This window comes from Copadichromis virginalis, linkage group LG15 (genome assembly GCF_057382275.1).
Source record: "Copadichromis virginalis isolate Kocher_CV1m ecotype Utaka linkage group LG15, C_Virginalis_male_GT1.1, whole genome shotgun sequence".
NCBI lineage: Eukaryota > Metazoa > Chordata > Actinopteri > Cichliformes > Cichlidae > Copadichromis > Copadichromis virginalis.
The window spans coordinates 24,387,551-24,410,997 of record NC_140632.1 but is presented as its reverse complement, the minus strand read 5'-3'; the positions used below and the strand labels follow the sequence as shown (position 1 = coordinate 24,410,997).

Sequence of the window (23,447 nt, the reverse complement as noted above, 5' to 3'; positions counted from 1 at the left end):
CTCCTAGAGTCACTCTGTTGGAGTTGTGACTCTAGTTTCCTCCCGTAGCGCTGCTTCACCTCTTTCACCGCCCTCTGCACGTTATATGATGTGGCTTTGTACGGGTCCATGTCCCCCGTCGTGAGTCCCATGTTGTAGGCAGCGGTGCGGGATCTCAGAGCGTCGCGGATGGTTTTATCCACCCACGGCTTCTGGTTGGGAAACGTTGTGATAGTCTTTGTCTCCATGGTATCATCCGCTAGTTTCCCGATGAATCCCACAACCGTATCCGTAAACACGTTGACATCATCATCGGAGCTGTTTCTGAACATGCCCCAGTCTGCGTCATCGAGTGCGTCCTGTAACGCGGCCACCGATTGATCCGTCCAGCGCGCGACCTTCCTCTGAACCGAAACTTCCTGTTTCGGCCTTTGTTTGTATTTTGGCATGAGGAAGATGGCGGCGTGATCAGATTTGCCAAACGGAGGGCGGGATTGTGCCTTCCCGAGGTAGATAAAAAGGACGACACATGATGGACAGTAGTTCCAGATTTGGTGTGCAGGAGCGTGTGAGAGGAACAACGTTCGCACTGTTGCACCAGTTGTTGTTCACCATTAAACACACGCCGCCTCCCCTTGACTTCCCCGAGTCTTTCCCGGGTCTTTTCACGTGTGTTATGAATAGATCTTCTTTTTTTTTTCGGTACCGGTACTAGTTTTATTTTGTTGTATTTATCCGCGACACCTTAAAGGCCGGTCCGTGAAAATATTGTCCGGCATAAACCAGTCCGTGGCGCAAAAAAGGTTGGGGACCGTTGCTTTAGACCATTGGAATGCAATTCCAAACTAAATGGTTTTAAAATGACTTTTAAAAAAATTTAAATTATTAAATTATGTTTTCAGTCTTACAAAATGCTTTAAGAGCAGTTTCCAACACCATATTGGTAAAATGTGTGAGTCTGGATTCACTAAAAGAACAAAATTAACTGGTGTTGATTGAAATCTCGCAAATGTGCAAGTTTCACATTTCCAGGAATACGGTCCACTTTTCATCCAAACAGGATGGAGCGGTGTTTTGGTTAGGGTTTATTTTAAGTAGTAAATTAATCAACCTTTTGGTTTTATTTGTAGCTGCATGATGGTGACTGACTCAAAGTAAACGCTGCATGTGTCAGCACTATGACTCACTGATGTCTTTTTAATAGGTTTTGGATGACAGTGAAGCTTTTAAGATATCGGCCTACACGCACACTTAAAATCCATCCAGAGTGTCCTTTTAATGCATGAGACAATATTAATGCCACAACAGAAGACAATGAACTAGTTCATATCATCTCCAACAATATATTCAAAATATTCTTGATCTGATCATTTCCTTGACTTTTTCTATCATGCTGATCGTAATATTTTACAGTGCAAGATGTTCTTTGTTTGACCTACAGCCCAAAACCTAAAGATGTTCAGATTATCATGAAAAGTGTCACTCTGACGTTTACAAAGGATTGAATTCATATTAATTTAATGAAGTGATGCTTAAAGAGGTCCAAAAGATGTCCAAGTTGGCCTCCAGGCTAAAATGTTTTTAAACTGTTTAAAAAATTAGAGTCCACGTCTACTGTACATCACACCTTGTGTTCATCCTTGTGTTTATTCACATGACCCTAAGAGGCAGCACATTGGTGCCTCACAGCAGATGGTCACCGGGTTTGAATATGACAATCGCCGCAGGGGTTTTGAAAAGGTTTTTACTTTTTCACGAAACGTCGACATTGTTGTTGCTGGGTGGACTGTGTGGCTTTACTGAACGAAATATTCAACTGATTAACAAAAGTAATATCTGCTGAACAAATAAGATCAGGAGATGGTTTTTCCTTTTTTAATACATTTTTTAAATTAGATTGAATTCATGAAAAGGTAGGATCTCTTTGCTATGACAACCAGCAGAGTTGTTTCAGAGACCCTGAATATGCTATCAGATGTGGAAGACGTGGGTGTTTTCCCATAAATACAAATGTAAATACTGAGCCGACGTTTGTTAATTTCCTCTGGAGATCATTTGACTTTTCTTTGGAGCTGCAGCTGCTGATTTGACTCATTTGGTGAAAGTTCATTAATCACTATCATTCGACGAAACGCACAACGCCAGCAGACGTTTTCTTTGGGCTCCGTTTCAGGCAGTTTTATTTCACTGATAAATTAACGTATTTTAGCAGCCACAACTCCTCAGTAAATAACACAGGAGCGCATTAAGTGTGGAAAACTGCATAATCCCTCCAGAGGCGCTACAGCTGATCAGATTGCTGAAAGGATAACGTGGCCTGCTTGGAAAAATTACACCAAAATGGCTCTTAACCTGCTTGACATTAACTTTATTTTTAGCAGTGAAGACTTTGTGTCTCGGGAAGGTAAGCGATAAATCGCACGTGCTGCCTTTCTGGATTGTGTTGTTGTGTTTTCCACGTAACACTTTTCACACGACGCAAACTGCATCTAGGTGCAAGTAGTTAATTTTTACAAACGTATAAAGCCTAAAGTTCATGTCTGATCAGCGTGTTTACAACCTTTTAGGACCTTGAGTAAATTAAACGCTCTTCAGCCTTGTTTGTTTTAAGGTAAAACACCTTCGACTCACACTTGCTTTGGAAGCTTTTCCAGACACGGGCTTTAACCACCAAAAGTAATTCCTTGTTTCCAAGCCATTTATGGTTAAACTAACAGGCAGACCAGCTAACAAGATCTTGTTTTTCTATATTCATCCTGAGGGTTTCTGCAGGTTTATTACAGAATTACTAGACGTACGCTACAAACGCATTTTATTAGACCACCACCAAACTACAGTTTATACAACAGTTTATCTAAATTTATGTTTCTGTAACTGTTAATCCTCCGGTATGTATGGAAGCCTGTTTCCACCACTAAAAAAACAAAACAAAAAAACAAGTATCCATAACTCGAAATTTGGAGAAATATAACTCAAAATTTCAAGTTAGCTCTGCCAATCAGTAATCTATGTGAATGAGGTCACTTTCTTGTTACCCGGAAGCATATGACACAGAGTAACGCGCACTCAAAACCGGATCGCAACACATTGGCGCTTTCGCGAGTATGTTTGCTGATAGTAACGCCATGTGATTCAGGTAATAACACAAGGATTTCATCATTTTTGAAGCCACGCTGAAAATACTCAGCAATCTGCGCATTCATGACTGGATGTAATACCGGTAGCTTAGCTGTAGCATTTGTACCTGAGGGCTTCAGCTTCTGGGTAACAAGGAAATGATGTCATTCACGTAGATTACTGATTGGCAGCGGTAACTCGAAATTTCGAGTTAATAAGACAAAATTGTGAGAAAATCCTATGGATCCTTTTTTTTTTTTCTTTAGTGGCGGAAACAGGCTTCCATAGGTATGCACAAACCTTTTAATCAAAGTGATGTTTTTAATGTAAACTGTACTGGCCTCGTAGAACCACTTTCTACTATCCAGGAGTTAAACACCTCCACACAAAAGTCACTGACGCCAGAGTGGGTTTAGACTTTGCTTTATATGGCAGGTGTGAAACTGTAACAACAAAATACAGTATATATGAGTGACAAATTAAATAATTACTTGAGGAGCTGCGTGACCAAGTGCTAATGCTAACACCAAACAACTGTCTACGCACCATAAATTAGCACGCGTAAAACAGCATCTAATTAACTGCTATTAATCAACATAAAAGTGCCAAACAATAATGCATACTCACAGGGAATGCCTTTTTATCAGCCTTTCACAGCATAAATCACAGCATAGATCACATTCAGTCGATTGTCTGATTCTTTCTTACACTTCCCCCGTCTGCACACGGACCATGCCTTTCTCTTAAAGGGCCAGTGCACTAACCAAACAAATCAAACATGTACAAATTTGACAACAGTCAGAACTCCCCGCCTGGTATCTTAGGGATACCACAACAGATATCTAAACATCACTAGATAACAGAAAAACCATTTCAGAAATGGGTCTATAATAAGTCTTAACATTCCCCTTGGAAGCAACTCTAACTTCGGCCTTTCTGATGATTCCATCTTCACTCGCAACTGTCTTTTCAATTACGCCCATTGGCCACTCATTTCTTCTTGTTTGTTTGTCCTTGAGGAGAACAACATCTCCCTGTTTAATGTCAATGTTCTTGTGGTGCCACTTTTGACGAATTTGGAGGCTGTGCAAGTATTCCTTGCGCCATCTGCTCCAGAAGGTGTCTGCAAGGAACTGAACCCGCTTCCAATGGCTTCTGAGCATTTCTTTGGGTCCTACATCATCACAGATGGTGGGTACAACTCCATTCTTTTGTGTCAGCAGCATCGCCGGTGAGAGAATGTGAGGATGTTCTGGGTCTGATGATACTGGCAACAACGGTCGTGCATTCAGTATAGCTGTGACTTCCGCAAGAAATGTGATCAAGATCTCATGAGTGAGTTGAACACGACCAGTTTGCAGCAGCATGTTATCAAGTATTCGCCGTGCTAAACCAATCATCCGTTCCCATACTCCCCCCATGTGGGAAGAATGGGGAGGATTGAAAACCCAGGAACACTTCTGGTCCTGCAGAAAGTGTTGCACTTTGTCCTTCTCTGGTGCATTTGTGGCCATCTCTTTGTGAGCACCAATGAAATTAGTGCCGCAGTCCGAGCGCAGTTGTTTTGCGGGTCCTCGGAGGGCGAAGAAACGCCTCAGTGCATTAATGAAACTTGAAGAGCTCATCTCCTCCACTACTTCAATGTGGACAGCTCTTGTACACAGGCACGTGAATAATATTGCCCACCGCTTCCTGTTTGCTTGTCCCCCTCTTGTACGCCTTGTAGTTACTTCCCATGGGCCAAACATGTCCATGCCTACGTAAGAAAAGGGGGGCTCAACTTGGAGGCGATCTACGGGCAAATCACTCATTAATTGCTCTTCAAACTTCCCTCTCAGTTTCTTGCATGTCACACATTTACTTATGACTTAATACATCCTTTTCCTCCTACAATCCACAAGCCACTCTCTCGGACAGCGCCCTCTGTAAAATGCCTGCCTTGATGGCTTACTTTCTCATGGTGGTGGTGCACAAGGAGGGTAGTGATGTAGTGACTGCCTGGCAAGATAATAGGGTTGGTGTCTTTTACTCCCAGCCCCGCGCGATTAATGCGACCACCAATTCTCAGCAGATTGTCACTTCCAATCACAGGGTTTAGTTTTACCAGCGGGCTGTTTTTTGGGAGGTTCTGTTTTTCAGAGATCCGCTTTATCTCGTCTGCATATGTTTCAAACTGCACATTTTTAATGATCATTGTCTCTGCTTGATCTAACAGTTCTGGGGTGATGGCCGTTTTACAGATGTGCCATCCTTTACAGTTTGGCTCAACGTTTGATTGTGAAAAGCATTGTGCGATGTGAATCAGGTTTGACATGGTTTTCCGAAGTGAGCGCCATGTGGAGAAACGCTCCCAACGTCCTGAGCCCAAAACTTCCTTTGTTATGTTAGTGCAAAGTGTCTTTACCTCTGGGCGCACCTCTGCGTCGTTGTCTGGGTCCAGCAGTTTGTAATCAGTCTGCTCTAGATGGATGTATGAAGGGTACTGGAGAAACGCTGGACCTGTGAACCATGTCGTGTGTTCTAACTCAGCGGCTGGAACTGATCGTGAGCCGTGGTCAGCAGGATTCTGGTCGGTCGTAACGAAATGCCATTGCTCTGGAGTAGTTGACTCTCTAATACGACACACACGATTGTTTACATAGACATAAAAACGTCTGGATTGGTTGTGAATATAACCAAGAACCACCTTGCTGTCTGTATAGAAACTAGTTTTGTCTATGGGGTGATCAATCTCTTCACATATGACCTCTGCCATTTCAACCGCCATTACTGCGGCGCAGAGTTCGAGCCTAGGTACAGTGAGCTCTGGCTGTGGAGCGAGTCGTGCCTTACCTAGGGCAAACCCAACCTCTGTCTTGCCATCCCCAGTGGTGACCTTGAGGTATGAAACTGCACATATTGCCTTCATGGACGCATCTGAAAAGACACAAAGTTCTACACATTTAGCCTGTAACAGTGACATCTTATTGTAAGTGCGTGGAACGTTGACTTTGCTGAGGCATTGGAGGGACTGTTGCCATTCTATCCATCTGCCTCTCAGATCCTCTGGGAGAGGTGAGTCCCACTCTGTTGTCTGTAGCGACAACTCTCTTAGAAGCAGACGTCCTCGAACGGTGACTGGGGCCAAAAACCCAAGCGGGTCAAACACACTGTTCACAGTTGAAAGGACTCCTCTTCGTGTGTATGGCTTTTCAGCATGAGGAATGTGAAAAGTGAAATAGTCCTCCATTATATTCCACTTTATTCCAAGACTGCGCTGATCTGGGAGTTCATCCTTGAACAGATCCAGATTTTGGAGATCCTTGGCTCGGTCTTGAGGTGCGAATGCGTCCATCACTTCAACCTTATTTGATGCTATTTTTAAGAGGCGAAGGTTTGAGTCTGCTAGCATGTCTTGTGTCCGTTTCAGGAGGTCGATAGCATCCTGTTCAGTGGGGACAGACTTTAAAGCATCATCCACATAAAAATCACGCTCAATGAAATTGCGGACATCTGACCCGTATTTGGCTTCTCCCTTTTGCGCGGCCCTCCTCAAACCATATGTGGCCACAGCAGGCGAGGGGCTGTTTCCAAATACATGCACGCACATTCTGTAATCCACGAGCTCTTTCTGTGGATCGTTGTCTTTGTGCCAGACAAACCTCAGTACATCTCTGCAGTCCTCACGCACCAGGAAGCAATAGAACATCTGCTGGATATCTGCGGTTACTGCGACTGGATGTTTTCTGAACCTCACTAGCACACCTAATAGACTGTTGTTCAGATTAGGTCCTGATAACAGCACTGTGTTGAGCGACATACCTTCAAACTGCACGCTGGAGTCAAATACCACTCGGATTTGTGACGGCTTTTGAGGATGGTACACTCCGAAATAGGGCAGGTACCAACGCTCTTTGTTCTCTTGTACTGGGGGTGCGAGCTCCGCGTGCCCATTGTTCAACATTTTCTGCATAAAGTCTATCAGATGAACTTTCATTTTTGGGTTTTTGTCTAGAGTTCGTTCAAGTGACTTGAGGCGACTGAGTGCGTAGCGGCGATTGTTAGGCAGCAATGCTCTGGGCTGGCGAAATGGCAGTGGAGCCACCCAGCTTTGTGACTCATCCTGGAAACACTCATTGTCCATGATATTCAGGAAGTGCAGATCTTCCATGGAGGGTGCAAGCTTATTGTTGTTCTTGGTCTTGTCATGTTTCGGCCGTGTGGCAGGCAGAATGAGGACCCAAATTGCAAACTCACAGACACGGGGGATAAACTCAAAATGCAGCTTTATTGCTGATAAGTGATAAACAATAACGATGATACAAAAGCAATACAAAACTACACTAAACTGGGAAAAGCTAAAGTAACATATACCGGAAGACACGGGGAGAACCACACACGGCATGAGGGAGAACGCGACGCCGAACAGAGGAAGACGCAGACAGAAATACACAGAGGGTTAACGAGGAAAGTGGGAACACACGGGGAACACAGGTGACACAGATAACCATAACGAGACAGGGCGGGGTGAACATAACGCTGACGGGTACAGGCACAGAAGTTCAGACAGGAGGAGAGAGAGCACGGGGAGAACGCAGACATAACGGGCTGGGGAAAACATAGAATAAAGCACAAAGAGAGACGAGGGCTCATAAATACACAGAGGGGCACACAGGGGGTAAGAGTCACGAAGGGAAAACACATAAGGAACAACGTAACAGATCAACCCAGGAAGCATGGCCTAAATAAAGAACAAAATACAAAAATACATGAAAACTAAGAATACTGGGCCCACATGGCCCAGGACCATGACACCACCCCCCCCTAAAGGGCTGGCTCCCGACAGCCCAAACCCGAGAAACAAAAACAAAAACAGAAAACAACCCACCCAGGGCGGGAGGCGGGGGACCAGGACGGAGGGACCAGAACGGGAAACAAAACAAACAACAGAAAACACAGGAGCACATGACCGTAGTCAAAATAAAGTTCAGGGGGCCGACCCAGAGCCCACAGGCACAAGAGTTCACGGGTCACACGGTCGGGGGGCCGACCAGGCGAGTGGCACAGGTGGCAGAGCTGGTCCGGAGGCCGGCCGTGCGGAAGGCAGCGGCGGCGGCGAAGGAGACGACGGAGCAGTTCAGGGGGCCGGCTGCGCGGAAGGTAGCGGCGGCGGCGGAGGAGACGACGGAGCAGTTCAGGGGGCCGGCCGCGCGGAAGGCAGCGGCGGCGGCGAAGGAGACGACGGAGCAGTTCAGGGGGCCGGCCGCGCGGAAGGCAGCGGCGGCTCTCCAGTGTCAGGCGTGCTGGCCATGGCCCGGTGGGCACAGGACCAGACGAAGCACAGGCTGAAGCTGCGGCAGACGAGGCACAGGCCGAAGCTGCGGCAGACGAGGCTGAAGACTCGGAGGCTGGACCAGGCGAGGCTGAAGACTCGGAGGCTGGACCAGACGAAGGCTCTGAGGCTGGACCAGACGAAGGCTCTGAGGCTGCAGCTGACGAAGGCTCTGAGGCTGCAGCTGACGAAGGCTCTGAGGCTGCAGCTGACGAAGGCTCTGAGGCTGCAGCTGACGAAGCACAGGCTGGACCAGGCGTAGCAGAAGGTGGCTGGATGGGCTCCTCGGGCCCTCCAGCTGAGACAGGAGGCTGAACGGGCCCCTCGGACCCTCCAGCGGAGACAGGAGGCTGAACGGGCCCCTCAGACCCTCCAGCTGACGAGGCGTGAGGCTGGACAGGCCCCTCGGACCCTCCAGCGGAGACAGGAGGCTGAACGGGCCCCTCGGACCCTCCAGCTGACGAGGCGTGAGGCTGGACAGGCCCCTCGGACCCTCCAGCGGAGACAGGAGGCTGAACGGGCCCCTCGGACCCTCCAGCTGACGAGGCATGAGGCTGGACGGGCCCCTCGGACCCTCCAGCGGAGACAGGAGGCTGAACAGGCCCCTCGGACCCTCCAGCTGACGAGGCATGAGGCTGGACGGGCCCCTCGGACCCTCCAGCTGACGAGGCATGAGGCTGAACAGGCCCCTCGGACCCTCCAGCTGACGAGGCATGAGGCTGGACGGGCCCCTCGGACCCTCCAGCTGACGCGGCAATAGGCCGGCTGCGTTCACATGACATCTTATAGGTATCGGTCCAGAAACAAACAGGTGTGAGATGTCTCGAGGCAGAGACCAGCCCAGTCACTGCAAGACTCATGTTAGTTGACATAATAGGTTCAAAAACAGAAAGCCCTGTGTCTACATTCCGCCCTTCAGACTCAATCAATGACATAACGTTATGGCACAGGTAAGCAGGGTCAGCCACGGGGAAAACAAGGATTACTATATTACCCACAAAAACATGACTTAAACCTCCAGGGGGAAGTCCCTGGGTGAACATGAGATATTCAGATATGGATCTGGGTGATGAGAATGGACCAGTCTGATAGCGGTAAGTGGTACATTGACTTGGGACCACGCTAGAGGTGGACTGTAACTCAAGGGTGTTATGTAGAGTGTATGGTGAAATGGGTACGGATAATGCTGTGCTAGCAACCATAGCCGAGACGGGTGACATTTCCGGCTGTGTGCTGGTGTTAACATTAACCTTGGGACTCAAAACCCTGCCCGATAATGTGCTCACAGAAACCTCGGAGAACTGTGTCAAAGTAACTCCGTGAGGGGACGCTACATGGTCATTAATAGTGGAATTGTATCCCCTGGTCTCAGACTCAATCCTCTGAGTAGAGGCGGCAGGGATGGAGGTAAACAGTCCAAAAACACCCTGCTCACGACTGTGGGGAAAACAGAATTTAGGTGGGGACATTTTGCAGTTCACGTTACCCTGATTAGAATCCCTGTTGTCACCTTTAAGTCCCAACATGAGGTCATGACCAGCATTCTTATTTTTAAGTTCATTGGACACAGAAGCAGCAGGCAAAACATGATCACACCTCGTCTCACCCTCCGTTCTTATATGCTCTGCGACATGACCCTCCTCTAAAAAGTCCTCACTCGCTGTGAAAGCACAAGTGTCTACTTTAAGCACCTCGTAGGTGAGCAGAGCAGACTCAGGAAGGGAGGCGTTAGCCACAGGCAACTCAGCTTTAGATGGAACCCCAGGCGAAGCAACGGACAACGGAGGAAATTCCTCCCCCCCTCTTGTCACACAATTAGCTTTCAGGTCTGTGGAGGTCTCCCTCCCTCTAAGTATTATACCAGAGGTCCCTGCCAAATCACTAGGTCTGTCTACGGGTGTCTTCGGGGCAAAATCTCTGGGCGGCGGCCCGGTTAGCGCTGTATTACTCAGTTCACAGTTAGCACTGGCTGTCTCTGAAATAATGTCATTGTTTTCGCTGCAAGAAAAACACGGAACAGGGGATTCCCCGGTCGGCTCAGAGGCTGGACCGTCAAACTCCTGTTCCGGTGGCGGTGACGAGAACACAGGCTGAGGTTCTCCAGTGCTGGGATTTACAGTCTGTGTGGGTCTTACTCCCTGTTCATGGAAGCCAGACGAACTGACCACATCAGTCACAGTACTGGAGTCCGCCGCCTCCACACTATGTGTCTCCTTTAATGGTGACCCTTGGATCTGTAAACTTGAATCTAGTTCCTCTTCTACGGCTTCAACGAAGGCTGGTGATGGGAGAGTGCGTTCACTCACCTCCGGTTGTCGCGCAGCGCGACGGGGACGCGAACGCCGTTTCTGCTTGACTGCAGCTCCCGATGAACCAGACAACGGCGCTTCATGCGCGCCGGGCGGCGTCGCAGAGGCTGGTGAACTGGGTGCTGATGGAGCGGTAGATGAGAGTTCCTGGAAGCTCAGGGGACCCCCGAGAGCCAGGCGGGTTCCCCGGAAGATCTCCTCATAGTCAGGAGCTAGCCACGGCTTCCACCGGAGCTCTTCATCCAGTTGATCACATGCTGCACGCTGCCGCTCCTCCAGGTCGAAATCCATGACCTCCCCCGCATCCTCGTGTGGCTCGTTGGAGGGCGAAACATGCCGTAGCGCTGGGCGACGGCGACGCGAACGCCGCTTCCTCTTTGAGGTGGTCGTGGATGAAACTTCGATTTCTGTGGCGACCGGCTCCTCGTCTTCTGACCACATCCGTGCCAGATAGGAAGCGGAAGACGGGTAGGTCGGTCGAGGCGGTGAGGGTGAACGACTGAGCTGCGACAGCGAAGTGGAAACCGGCGAGTAGAGGGACGGCGCCAGCGTAGAGGAGTGTGGTGCCGTGGCGAACCTCAGCGTGCCGACTTGTATGCTCACAGCAGGCGGAGGGGAGGCTGCGCGGCCACGGGGCTGTGGTGACGCAGTCCGCACACCGGACCGCTGATGCTGCCGAGGGCAGGCTGGGAGGATGGTGCGGAGGAAGTCCGAGATCAGAGGGGGTAGCGCCTCCCATAACCAGGGAAAAACCGTGACGCTTGTCCCCAACGAGGAAAGTAACTCCTCCCTCTCCTCCTCACTAGAGCTTCGGCTCCACTGGTAGCATAACGACTCCACCGCTTGTATTACGTCTCTGCCAGGAGTCGCTGGGTCCATATCGTGGTCGCGTTCTTCTGTCATGTTTCGGCCGTGTGGCAGGCAGAATGAGGACCCAAATTGCAAACTCACAGACACGGGGGATAAACTCAAAATGCAGCTTTATTGCTGATAAGTGATAAACAATAACGATGATACAAAAGCAATACAAAACTACACTAAACTGGGAAAAGCTAAAGTAACATATACCGGAAGACACGGGGAGAACCACACACGGCATGAGGGAGAACGCGACGCCGAACAGAGGAAGACGCAGACAGAAATACACAGAGGGTTAACGAGGAAAGTGGGAACACACGGGGAACACAGGTGACACAGATAACCATAACGAGACAGGGCGGGGTGAACATAACGCTGACGGGTACAGGCACAGAAGTTCAGACAGGAGGAGAGAGAGCACGGGGAGAACGCAGACATAACGGGCTGGGGAAAACATAGAATAAAGCACAAAGAGAGACGAGGGCTCATAAATACACAGAGGGGCACACAGGGGGTAAGAGTCACGAAGGGAAAACACATAAGGAACAACGTAACAGATCAACCCAGGAAGCATGGCCTAAATAAAGAACAAAATACAAAAATACATGAAAACTAAGAATACTGGGCCCACATGGCCCAGGACCATGACAGGTCTGGCAGAAAACATTGTTTCCTATAGTTCTGTTTTGTGTTCTGTCCTTTATGTTTGAACCACCAAGTACTAAGTGTCGATTTAAGAGACTGGTGTCTGGCTTCACAGTAAAGTGGCTTTCGCACGGGGAAAAATGAGTTGGCCTTCCATCCGATAGAACATGAGTCTTAAAGGTAGAGACTTGGGAAGGCTTATGAGTATTGCCTAAGCACACATCTCCTATTATCACCCAGCCTAAGTCCAGTCTCTGTGCGTATGGTGCATTGTGCGGACCATTGATCTGACTGCGCACTTTTGTGAACTCTCAAAATGTCTCTTCCAAGCAACAGCAAAATGTCTGCACCACTGTCTAAGGGTGGTATTTTGTGTGCTATGCCTTTGAGGTGACTGTGTGCATAAGCCGCGGAGGGAGTGGGAATTTCCTCTCTTTTGTTAGGAATCATGTTGCATTCAATTAACATGGGCAGCTGAATAGCGAGGGAGCTATCGATTGCCTCTATCATATACCCAGAGGCTCTTCTGCCAGAAGTGAGACCTACGCCACTGCATGTCTGGAGGGTGTATGGCTCTGCCTTACCATTAACCTCGAACATGTCAAAAAACTCAGAGCGTGCTAGTGAAACGTTACTCTGGTCATCTAGCATGACGTACATTCTCTGGCGTTTACTAGGATCGTTGGCAGGGTAAACGTTAACTAGGCATATTTTTGAGCAAGATTTCCCAGAAAATCCTTCCCCACATACCTCAGTGCAACTTGAAACAACTGCAGTCTCTTTTAATTCTCGTTTCTCCCCGCCGTGACTTGTTGCAGGCTGGAGAGCTTTGGGAAGGTGGGGAACATCTGAATGCAGAGCTGTTGGGTGCTTATCACTGTTACATTCAGAGCATTTGATTTCTGCTTGACAGTCGCGAGCTACGTGTTTGTTAGAAGCGCAGCACTTGAAACAGATGTTGTGTTGCTTTAATATTGCCTTTCGTTCCTGAATTGGCTTTTCTCTGAAACTTCTGCACTGTTGTAAGGCGTGAGGTTTGTTGTGCACAGGACAACATTTGTCCGGTCCTTCCTCAGATATGGCTATAACGTTGGTTTTATGCACTGAAACTGACCTGCGGTTGTTGCTGTAACCATCTCCAAGCTTGTCCCTTTTAACTCCGGAGTTGCAGGTTGACAGCAGATTGAAGCTTGGGTCGTTGCGTGCCTTTGCTTGTGTCTGTATGAACTGTAAGAAGAACGTGAATGGAGGGAAGGTTACCCTGTGCCGCTGTTTGTAGTGTGAGCCTTCCATCATCCACTTGTCTTGTATCCCATACGGCAGCTTATCCACAATGGGAGCGACACCTCGCGCTGTATCGAGATAGGAGAGTCCATGCAAGTACCCTTCTTGTTTCGCTGCATTTATCTCCTGCAACAGATCACTCAGCTCTCTTAGTTTTTGATTGTCTCTGGGCCCTATTTTAGGAAATTGATCAAGCTTGGTGAAAAGAGTACTTTCAATGGCTTCTGGCGACCCATAGATTTCTTCTAGTCTCTCCCAGATTAGCTCTAATGCCACAGCTGGGTTTGTTATGTTTACAGCTTTGATGCGATGTGCATGCTTGGTAGATTCTGCGCCGAGTGATTTTACAAGGAGGTCGATTTGTTCAGACGCCCTAAGCTCTAGAGTGTCAATGGCGTTGATGAAAGATGACTTGCAAGATAAATAGTTCTCCGGCTTGTCATCAAACTTGGTGAGTTTAGAGGTTAACAACTGACTTCTCATTAAATATTTGGCAAGCTCATTAGAGTCCCTAGAGGAATTTGGATCTGGAGGGTAGTACCGAAAACGTCCAGCAGAGGGTGGTGTAAACCCTGGTGAGACATGGCTGAGGTGCTGCTGATAGTTAACAGAGTGTAACTGTTGTCCTTGCCTTTCAGGTGAGTAATCTCTTTGATCAGGGGGTCTGAGGGAGCCATAGTCCTTTGGTGCTGAGGGCAGTTCATCCGGTGACTTGTCCGGTGGCTTAGGTCGATTTGCATACTCGCCTTTTCCTATTTTGACGTCCTTTGATTTGACTGAATCACTGCGTGCCTGATGCATATTGACATAGTCTGTAGTTCGCTCATGAGAACTCTGTGTCTCCTTTGGTAAGCTCAGGTGCTCATCACTCATGTCAAAACTTGCGACAGCAGACTCCAAGACAGCTGCTTCAGCGGCTGCGGCCTCAGCTTCACTTTCTTTTGCTAGAACATCAAGCTTTGCATCTAATTTGGCTCTTTCTACTTTAAACTCAACTTCCTTCTTTGCAAACTCAGCTCTTTTTTGGGCAGCTTCAGCTTTAGCGCGGGCAGTAGCGGCGGCTAACATTACACTTGCAGTGGAAGAGCGGCTAGATTTCTTTGACGTCGTGGATCTTACTTCATATCCTTCTTTCTCCATCTTTAAGCTGATTGAATGCACATTTATGCTGACTTGGTGTCACTGCGTCTGTCGTGCTGGTCTGGATACAGCGTGTAACAATGCAGTCTTCATCGTTGTAGTAGGGTGTCCCTTTTCACTGTACTGGCCTCGTAGAACCACTTTCTACTATCCAGGAGTTAAACACCTCCACACAAAAGTCACTGACGCCAGAGTGGGTTTAGACTTTGCTTTATATGGCAGGTGTGAAACTGTAACAACAAAATACAGTATATATGAGTGACAAATTAAATAATTACTTGAGGAGCTGCGTGACCAAGTGCTAATGCTAACACCAAACAACTGTCTACGAACCATAAATTAGCACGCGTAAAACAGCATCTAATTAACTGCTATTAATCAACATAAAAGTGCCAAACAATAATGCATACTCACAGGGAATGCCTTTTTATCAGCCTTTCACAGCATAAATCACAGCATAGATCACATTCAGTCGATTGTCTGATTCTTTCTTACACTTCCCCCGTCTGCACACGGACCATGCCTTTCTCTTAAAGGGCCAGTGCACTAACCAAACAAATCAAACGTACAAATTTGACAACAGTCAGAACATAAACACATAAATTGTTTTGTCCATGAATTTTCAAATGTGCTGCTTTGCAAATGCATAACTGCAATTTGGCATGTAATCAATATGTTTTGCAATCACAAACAGAAAAATTGGTCTTAGTCGTTGAACACTATGTTGATTAATTTTATGGCTTCTCAGAAATACAAAATGCCGGCTCAAATTTGGGTCTTTTAATATGGGAATTTTATCATTTTTAGTTGTCCACAAGTTTTTGATAGATTTCTAAAATATCTTTTTTATTTTTTATGACACATGGTGTAATAATACATTTGAATCTAAGTAGTTGTTTTTTTTATGTACAAAGCTGGCCTGACTGACATTGTAAATGTATAAAGAACTTTGTAATTCGATTTTAACTATATAGCACCAGCTCAAAACAACAACTGCCTCGAGGTACTTTATATTTCTTTGTACATGTAAGTGCTCATCTAAATGCAGCCAGGAACCAGGCAAATTTACTTTAATCTTCAGTTCAGCTGATGTGCTTCCAGTTATGGTCAGTGATTTTTCAGGATAAATGACTTGTAGCTTTATAAGAATATGGTTAACAATGATTAAACTTTCTAAACTGCAGTTTTAATTCTCTGTGATGGGACTAAAATCCTGCCCCAATGAGTTTCCTAGTAGAAGGGGGGAAAGTACGGAGCCCCTCTGATGACATGGTACAAAAAATAAATAAATTGTGGCCACGAAATATCATTTCGAGGCCACGAAATAGGTATAACGTGCCCACGAAATACTTATTTGTGGCCACGAAATAGGTATAACGTGCCCACGAAATACTTATTTGTGGCCACGAAATACTATTTCGAGGGCACGAAACAGGTATAACGTGCCCACGAAATACTTATTTGTGGCCACGAAACACTTGATGATATATATATATATATTATCCCAGGGCACATTCACTAGAACCTGCGTCAGCCATAGTACGGAGTCCTTGCTGTTGGTGATGTCCTTAAGGTGAGTGTATTATATTTTATATTTATTTCATATTGTTATCCCGCAATTCGGCAGTTATTTATTCAGACCTATATTGTTACTATGTTCTAAATGGTATCTGCTGACGTTTCAAATGTTGTATCCTCATGTTGTTAGTACACGTTGTTTTGTTGTGCTAATATGTAGCCGTAAACTCATTTTTAACTGTAGGACGTGCGGCGGCCCCGCAGCACACTTTCAAAGTAGAGCAAGGCTGAAGGCTACTAATAAATGAGGTATGTTCAACATAAAACCTTAGTTCTCTGTGTCACGAAGGTGTCTCTCTTTTACCCTGGCCACATCACCATACTAGCTGGTGCAACTAATCTGGTCTGGACAATAATAACAGTTTTAGATGGAAAGCATCTTAAAATTGCCTTTTTTTTGCTGAACATCTCCTTTGAAAGTAGCATCATGTGAGTCACACTTGTTAAGGTAATACATGCTAAATGAGCCGTAGCTTTCAACGCATTATCGGATGAAGCCTTGCAGTTACAGTAGCTCACTGCGGTTATCACGTTGCCAAGGGAACTAATAAAGCATACAGTGATCGGAATGATTTTGTATTGATGCAGGTTGTCATTGCTCATGCTGAACTACTTAAACTCCAAGTAGACAATCGCTCCATTCCTCATTACCATAGATAATATCTAAGTAATAAAACAATCATTATCAAATTCTGATTTGCCATAGATAAAGTGATTTTATAGGTAGGCTATCATGTAAAAATCTGCTACATAAAATTTATAACTGAGTGTAAAAATACTAATTTTATTTTCATGTGGTTTAGAGGTCAGCTATGGATACTCGGCTGCGAGAATTCTTAACAGAGCGCAAAGTTGAAGAAGATGTGATCACGAAACTTGAAGATGAGAATGTAAGCCACTGCAGCTTTTGCTGTGTGCGTGCGTGTGTGTCTGTGTGTTTGTTTTTGAACGGAAAGCCACAATCCACAATTTACTATGCACATTCTAAAAGAATTTATTGAATTTCATATTTGTGTTTAATCAGTGACATTAATTAATGACGTGATATGTTTAAAGAGTAATTTTAAAAGCAATTTTTGTTCATCTTATGTTGGACAAATGTGTACCACATTACCAAAAGTATCTGTTATCAAAAGTAGATAGCAAAAAACAACTCTAAAATATGCAGTTGTATGTATTCATTGTTTTTTTAATATTGACAATTTTATTAATTTGTTATTTATATTTTTCAGATTGATGAAACTGTCATTCCCTTAATGACAGACAGTGACCTGGCAAAGTACATCCCCAAAGTTGGCGATAGAGTCTCCACTTTGGCCTTCTGCAGACAAGCAACACTGTCACGGACGTCACCATCCAGGAAAGAATCTATACTCTCAAGGCTACGACAAAGACTGACAGGAGCTGAGGGAATGCCTCCTAAAAAGAAATTGTCTCAGTGGGCAGAAAATACAAATGCAAAACGAACAGTTAGACGAATTGAGGTTGGCTGGATGGATTTTGATGAGTCGAAGGGTGGGTTCAAACAGGTGAAGTCTGTAAGTGGTGGTGGAACAAGGCATTTATCTGTAGATAAAAATGAAACAGTGTCAAATATCAAACTTATGGCTGAAAATCTGTTTTTCCCCAATGGCACCTCAAAAAAAAACAAAAGTCTTTCACACTATTCAACTCATATTGAGAGCTCACAGATGCATGTGGATGCTTCCAGTACAGTTGATGAGTTGTATAAGCAAAGTAAAGTCAAAATTCTGCGACTTTATCTGTGTACCAGAAAGAAAACACAACAGCAGCCCCAAGACGTAGAGGCCGATCATGCAATAACCCAGCCCTCTGTGGTAGATCTCACTGGCAATGAACCTAATCAGGCCGCTGATGATCTGTTGGCGGAAAACATAAATTCAGAACCATCAAACTTTGTAATTAATGATGGAGCTTCCACAAGTGGATATTTTGAACTGAATGACACATTACCATGGGATGGTCTGCCAAATGTAGGTGAAAGTGAAGATTCTGATGCAGTTGTTATTATTAGTGGGGATAACAGGGTGGATATTAGTGTGGTTGAACTAAACCCTGAAACACTGTTTACAGAAAAAGAGTCTGATCCACCTCATCACACATTGTCTCTCTCACCGGGGCTGACAGGAGAGGCCAATATTCCTGACCAAGCACCCCCTGAACCACGATCTTGTCCCGTAATACTAACTGTTAGAAGAGGTCATTGTCTTACTGATTTGATCAGTGCCTTTAAGGACTCAAACATTATTTCATCTGAGGTCAATATCAAAATGTTGTTACCAAATGGAGAGCTTGAACAGGGGGAAGGAAGTGGTGTTTTGCGGGACTGCCTGACAGAATTTTGGATGGATTTCTATGACAGCTGCACATTGGGAGTTGAGGTGAAAGTCCCATTCATTCGGCATGACTTTCAGTGTGAAGAATGGCAGGCTATAGCTAGAGTGTTTGTTGTAGGGTGGAAGCAAGCTGGTTACTTCCCAGTGAAGCTTGCAATATCCTTTCTGGAGGAGATATTGTATGGCTCAACAACCAGTAGTTTAAAAGATTCCTTTCTTTTGTACGTCTCACAAGAAGAGCGATCTGTTCTCCTGAAGGCTTTGGATGACTTCAATTCAGTGGATACAGATGAATTGCTGGAAGTACTTGATGCACATGAGTGCAAGCAGGTTCCTACCAAGGACACACTGCTCCCTGTTTTGGCACAGATAGGACACAAAGTACTTATTCAGGCCCCAATGTTTGTAATCAAGTGCTGGCGTCCCGTTGTGGGTTCTGTAGCTGGTTTACTCCCACCAGAAGGACTGCATCATTTCATAGCAGAAAAAAAACCGACTGTAAAAACAGTGAAGGAGCTTCTAATCTTTCCAGAGGAGATGACAGCTGCCCAGTCAACAGTTTCTCGTTACCTGAAAAGGTACATTGGAGAAATTGATTTCAATTATCTTCAGCTTTTCCTGCGGTTCTGTACAGGATCCAATCTGTTGGATAAAGCCATACTAATTGAGTTCATAGAAACTACAGATTTCCTCCGCAGACCACAATCCCACACATGTGGATGTGTACTAAAGCTGCCCCTTGGTTATCACAGCTATCCAGACTTTCGCAGTGAATTTAACAGCATTCTCGCAAGCTCTATGTGGGTGATGGATGTGGTGTAGGTCAGTGTTACCCAACCTTGGTCCTCAAGGCACTCTGCCCTACACGTTTTAGGTTTTCCACCCTAACAGTTCATAGAAACACGGGTGTAGTTAACAGTAACATGAAGGAATGAATGTGAATGTTCAATAGACTGGGTGGTTAAGTTCTCTTAACAGTGTAGCCCGTTGTGCCTTTTTCATGTGCAGCCTTTTTTTTTCATCTGGTCAGTAAGTGCTTTCTTAGTTTCTCCCCCCAATTAAAATAGTAAGCTAAAGGGAATGTTCAGGTTTTTTAAAGTGGAGTTACCTGTAGTAGACAGCACTTAGCACTCTGATTTTGCAGAAGCAGCAGTGAGTGTTGGGGACAAAATAAGGCAACAAATTGGTTGGGGAATGAGACCACAAAACAACACCAGTTGAAAATACATATACATATTTAAATAACATTTTCAGTGCTTCACCTGGTAGGAATCCGTACACTAAACATAGAAGTGCATCTGTTCCTGCTGCACACATTGTTACTGTGTTTTTGGCTAGTGCCAAAATAAATTACTAATTTTAACATTCTAATACTTTTTTACTACAGGAAGAGTAACAAATATTTCCAATATAGCATACAGTAACAGTTCTACAAACTGGAAGATTGCTGAGTGCTTTCTACTGTATATACATACATAAGTACAACACCATTACAAATACCATATTCCAACTGATTAAGCATGTTCTATATTAAAGTATTTCAGATGTTTGCAGAAATCTTAATAGAAACAAGAATGTGAACCTTTATGTTCCTAATGGGTTTAGAAGAAAAGTTGTCAATTACAGAGATTGGTTACATTGTAAAGAGGTTTGTATAACATTTTAGAAATAACTGTTATTTTATCCTGTTATTATATGCAAAATACAACCTGTTTTTGAGTATGGTGTATTTTGAAAGACACCAGTAAACCATTCTCATTGGTACAAAACTTTGTCCTCTCTGTTACATTCTATACATCTTTAAACATGAACATGTCTAATGACACAGCTGAAAGTTATTTAACTACTCATTCTATAATGTCATACACGTGCTGTGATTTTTAAGAAAAAAAGCCGTTCTTTATCAAACATGGGATTGCTTTAATCTATTCCACAATAACAAAATTATAGGCTCAAGAAACATTTGGAGCATTGGTGACACAACTATGATTCTACACTTTAGCCTACTTGGTCTTCTTGTCTAATTGATCACAACATTAGATATATTGCCAGTCTATGTGGTTGTTATCCAAGGTGCTCTTTTTTTGTTAGAAATTAACACATTTTTGGTACCAAAAACTATTATGAACAACTTTTGATGCTTTAACAGTGTGATAAGTTTAACTCAATCCCAAAAGGATTTTTTTTTTCTAACCTGTATCATATTTTAGTTTAATACTCCACGCTTTGTAGCTACCAAGAGCAAGCAACACTTCATGATGAGTTAATTTACTGACATGGACAAAATGAAAATTATGTTATACAGTCTTTTCTGATAATTTTGATACAAAGACAAGATAACTACACACTGGAGAAAAATAATTACTTAATAATAAGTACATTAAGCTGTAGGAATACGTACTGAAGTACAAAATGTACTACATTTGTATGTTTGTGTCCATTTAAGTAGCCTCAAATAACTGTGAACGAACTGTATCCCTGAGATGAAAATATAAATCAAGGGCCTGGGACATGGTAGATGGGAATTCCAAGCTTGATTCCTCCATTATTATTGTGCACAAATCAAATACTTGCACATCACATGGGACTGAACTAACAAAAGTGCAGCTATTTTTACACAAGGTCAAATCTTCTGTCAGTGGAACGAGACAGTCTTCTGCACCCCAAAGGTGAGGGGCCATGTACATGACATCAGGTATCCCACAGGGCACGTTGTTATTCTTTGAGGGCCTTATACGGTGAGCATTCCAAACACTCCGGATGTCATTCAATACCTCCTGATGAAGAAACAAGAATTAGGTCAGAGCTGTAATACAAGGCATTTTTAAAATGGTCGAAAATAAGTGTGGTGCATCCTTAAATGAATTGAAAAGCAGCAATGTTTGGATGCAGTTTAATGAAAACCAAAGGAAGAGGGAGTGATGGCAAAAAAAGAAAAGAAAGAACCACACCAGGCAAACCACTGAGTTGTGGGATCTGGGCTTTATACTAATACTAATACTAATCTTGGTGCGGATGCGCAAAGCTTTTCAACTTTATGCGCATAATACAGGTGACAAAATCAATATTTTTCAATCCCATGAGGGGATCCAATATCATCTCAGACCTGAACGTACCAATGATAGAGCGCTGAAGAGTTACTGATGTGTGAAGCCTGACTGCTTTTGACAGACTGGCAGTGACAGATCGTTAGCTGCAGCATAACTGCTGATGCAGAATGAGTGCAGACAAGGATAATGTCCTCCGATCAGAAAAAAACAACATTTAAGTCGTGCTGACTTCTGATCAGTTCAATTGGCAAAGTGTTCCCTGATTTAAAAACTTTGGCTGGGTTGATGCTTCAGCCTCCATTACGCACATACAGAGCGCAGTTGACCTTCAACAACGTTAGGAATACATTGCATTTACCGTACGGTAAAGGTAACGTCGTTTTAACTATGTAAACAATTATTTTGTTACCCTTACTGCTAAAACAGCTTAATTTAATGTAATTAATTACCACCACTGGTTATCATAATATGGGTCATTTACCTGAATGATTGGCATGAAGCAGAACTGTGACAGAGCTTTGTCAATGAAATCCCCAAAGAAGAATCCTTCGTCCTTCAGTTCTCCTAGAAGCTTGATCCATGACTCGACTCCTTCTTTTCTCATCACTCCCCACCAGCTCTCAATTCTCTGGTTTGCGGTACTTGCTCCTGTGACGTAGCTTCTGTCTCCTGCTCTATCATCCCCGTCATTTCTCCGTAAATAACGCTGGAGGTCTCTGACCAACACGTTCTCAGTGCCCATGTCAGTTCGTACGAGCCTGGGGAAACCCCCACGACTCTCCACTGCTTCCACAAAGTAACCTCCGATAACCTTTGGGTCACTGTTAGTGTGTGCGGCCCGCAGCCAAATGATGTTGCGTGAGAAACCGTCGATGCATCCATTAATACATATCCCATATGGCTTTAGTTTGTCATAAGAGTCTATGTGCCACACAAAGTTAGGCCCCTGAGCAAAATATTGCCTCCTTCTGAGACGTCTGGTCTGGCGAACCTGGGAACCTACTGGGTCCAGTAAAGAGATGAGGATCCTGACGTCTTCTTTCCTGATCGCAATGCCGTGTTGTTTGCACTTTGTAAACATCCACTGATAACCGTGATCCTTCCCAGGCCCTTGCAGTTGGTTCACAATAAAATCTATCCCGGCGTCCAGGTCGTACTTACGTCTGTAAAGCGACTTGGCTCTCAATATCCGGTTTAAATGTCTCTCCGTAATGATGGTTCCTTGCATTGCCAGGCTTTTCAAAATGCATTTGTAGCTCATTCCCAGCCTGAAATAAAACTCAATCAGACTGTCTCTGTCCATGGTGTATTTAGCCTACTTTTATGCTTGTGTCTCTACGCAGCTGTCCAGGAATTCTATCAATAAGATGTGCGCACGTTATCTATTTCGTGGCCACAAATGCGTAATTCGTTGCCACGTTATACCCAATTCGTGCCCACAAATTAGCATTTCGTGCGCACGTTATACCTATTTCGTGGCCTCGAAATGATATTTCGTGGCCACAATTTATTTATTTTTTGTACCATGTCATCAGAGGGGCTCCGTAGGAAAGAGACAATTTAAGAGATTTTAAAGACCTTTGGCAGGGCTGTAGGATTATTGCCTAAATGTTTATCATGATTATTTTGATGAGTTGTCATAATTATTCCTTGACTTTTAGTTTACCTCCTGAAATCACCTCACAAACTGAAGTATAATTCATGGATGAAGGACAAGGAAAATAAACAACTTAGTGACTGCTGCATTAACGTTTCCATACAACAGATTATGATCCACTTTGGGGAACAAGGGCCTCGCCTTCTGGTGTGGAAAACATTT

General features: G+C 44.8%; 2 protein-coding genes across 3 annotated transcripts; one reads left to right on the top strand and one right to left on the bottom strand.

Moving 5' to 3' along the window:
* The first annotated feature begins 16,152 nt into the window (after positions 1-16,152).
* Positions 16,153-20,340, top strand: LOC146692529 (uncharacterized). 2 transcript variants are annotated; one of them, XM_085432639.1, is made up of 4 exons: positions 16,157-16,216; positions 16,406-16,470; positions 17,025-17,111; positions 17,454-20,340. In XM_085432639.1, exons 3-4 carry the CDS (start codon positions 17,034-17,036, stop codon positions 19,398-19,400), a joined length of 2,025 nt encoding a protein of 674 aa, XP_085288765.1. In that variant the 5' UTR covers positions 16,157-16,216; positions 16,406-16,470; positions 17,025-17,033; the 3' UTR covers positions 19,401-20,340. The 2 variants fall into 2 exon arrangements, with proteins under 2 accessions (XP_085288764.1, XP_085288765.1); XM_085432638.1 differs by having other exon boundaries at positions 16,153-17,111.
* On the bottom strand, positions 19,968-22,931 carry LOC146692528 (uncharacterized). Its single transcript, XM_085433452.1, has 2 exons — positions 22,110-22,931; positions 19,968-21,355 (listed from the first exon to the last, which is right to left on the bottom strand). Exons 1-2 carry the CDS (start codon positions 22,929-22,931, stop codon positions 21,020-21,022), a joined length of 1,158 nt encoding a protein of 385 aa, XP_085289578.1. The 3' UTR covers positions 19,968-21,019.
* Positions 22,932-23,447: the final 516 nt, after the last annotated feature.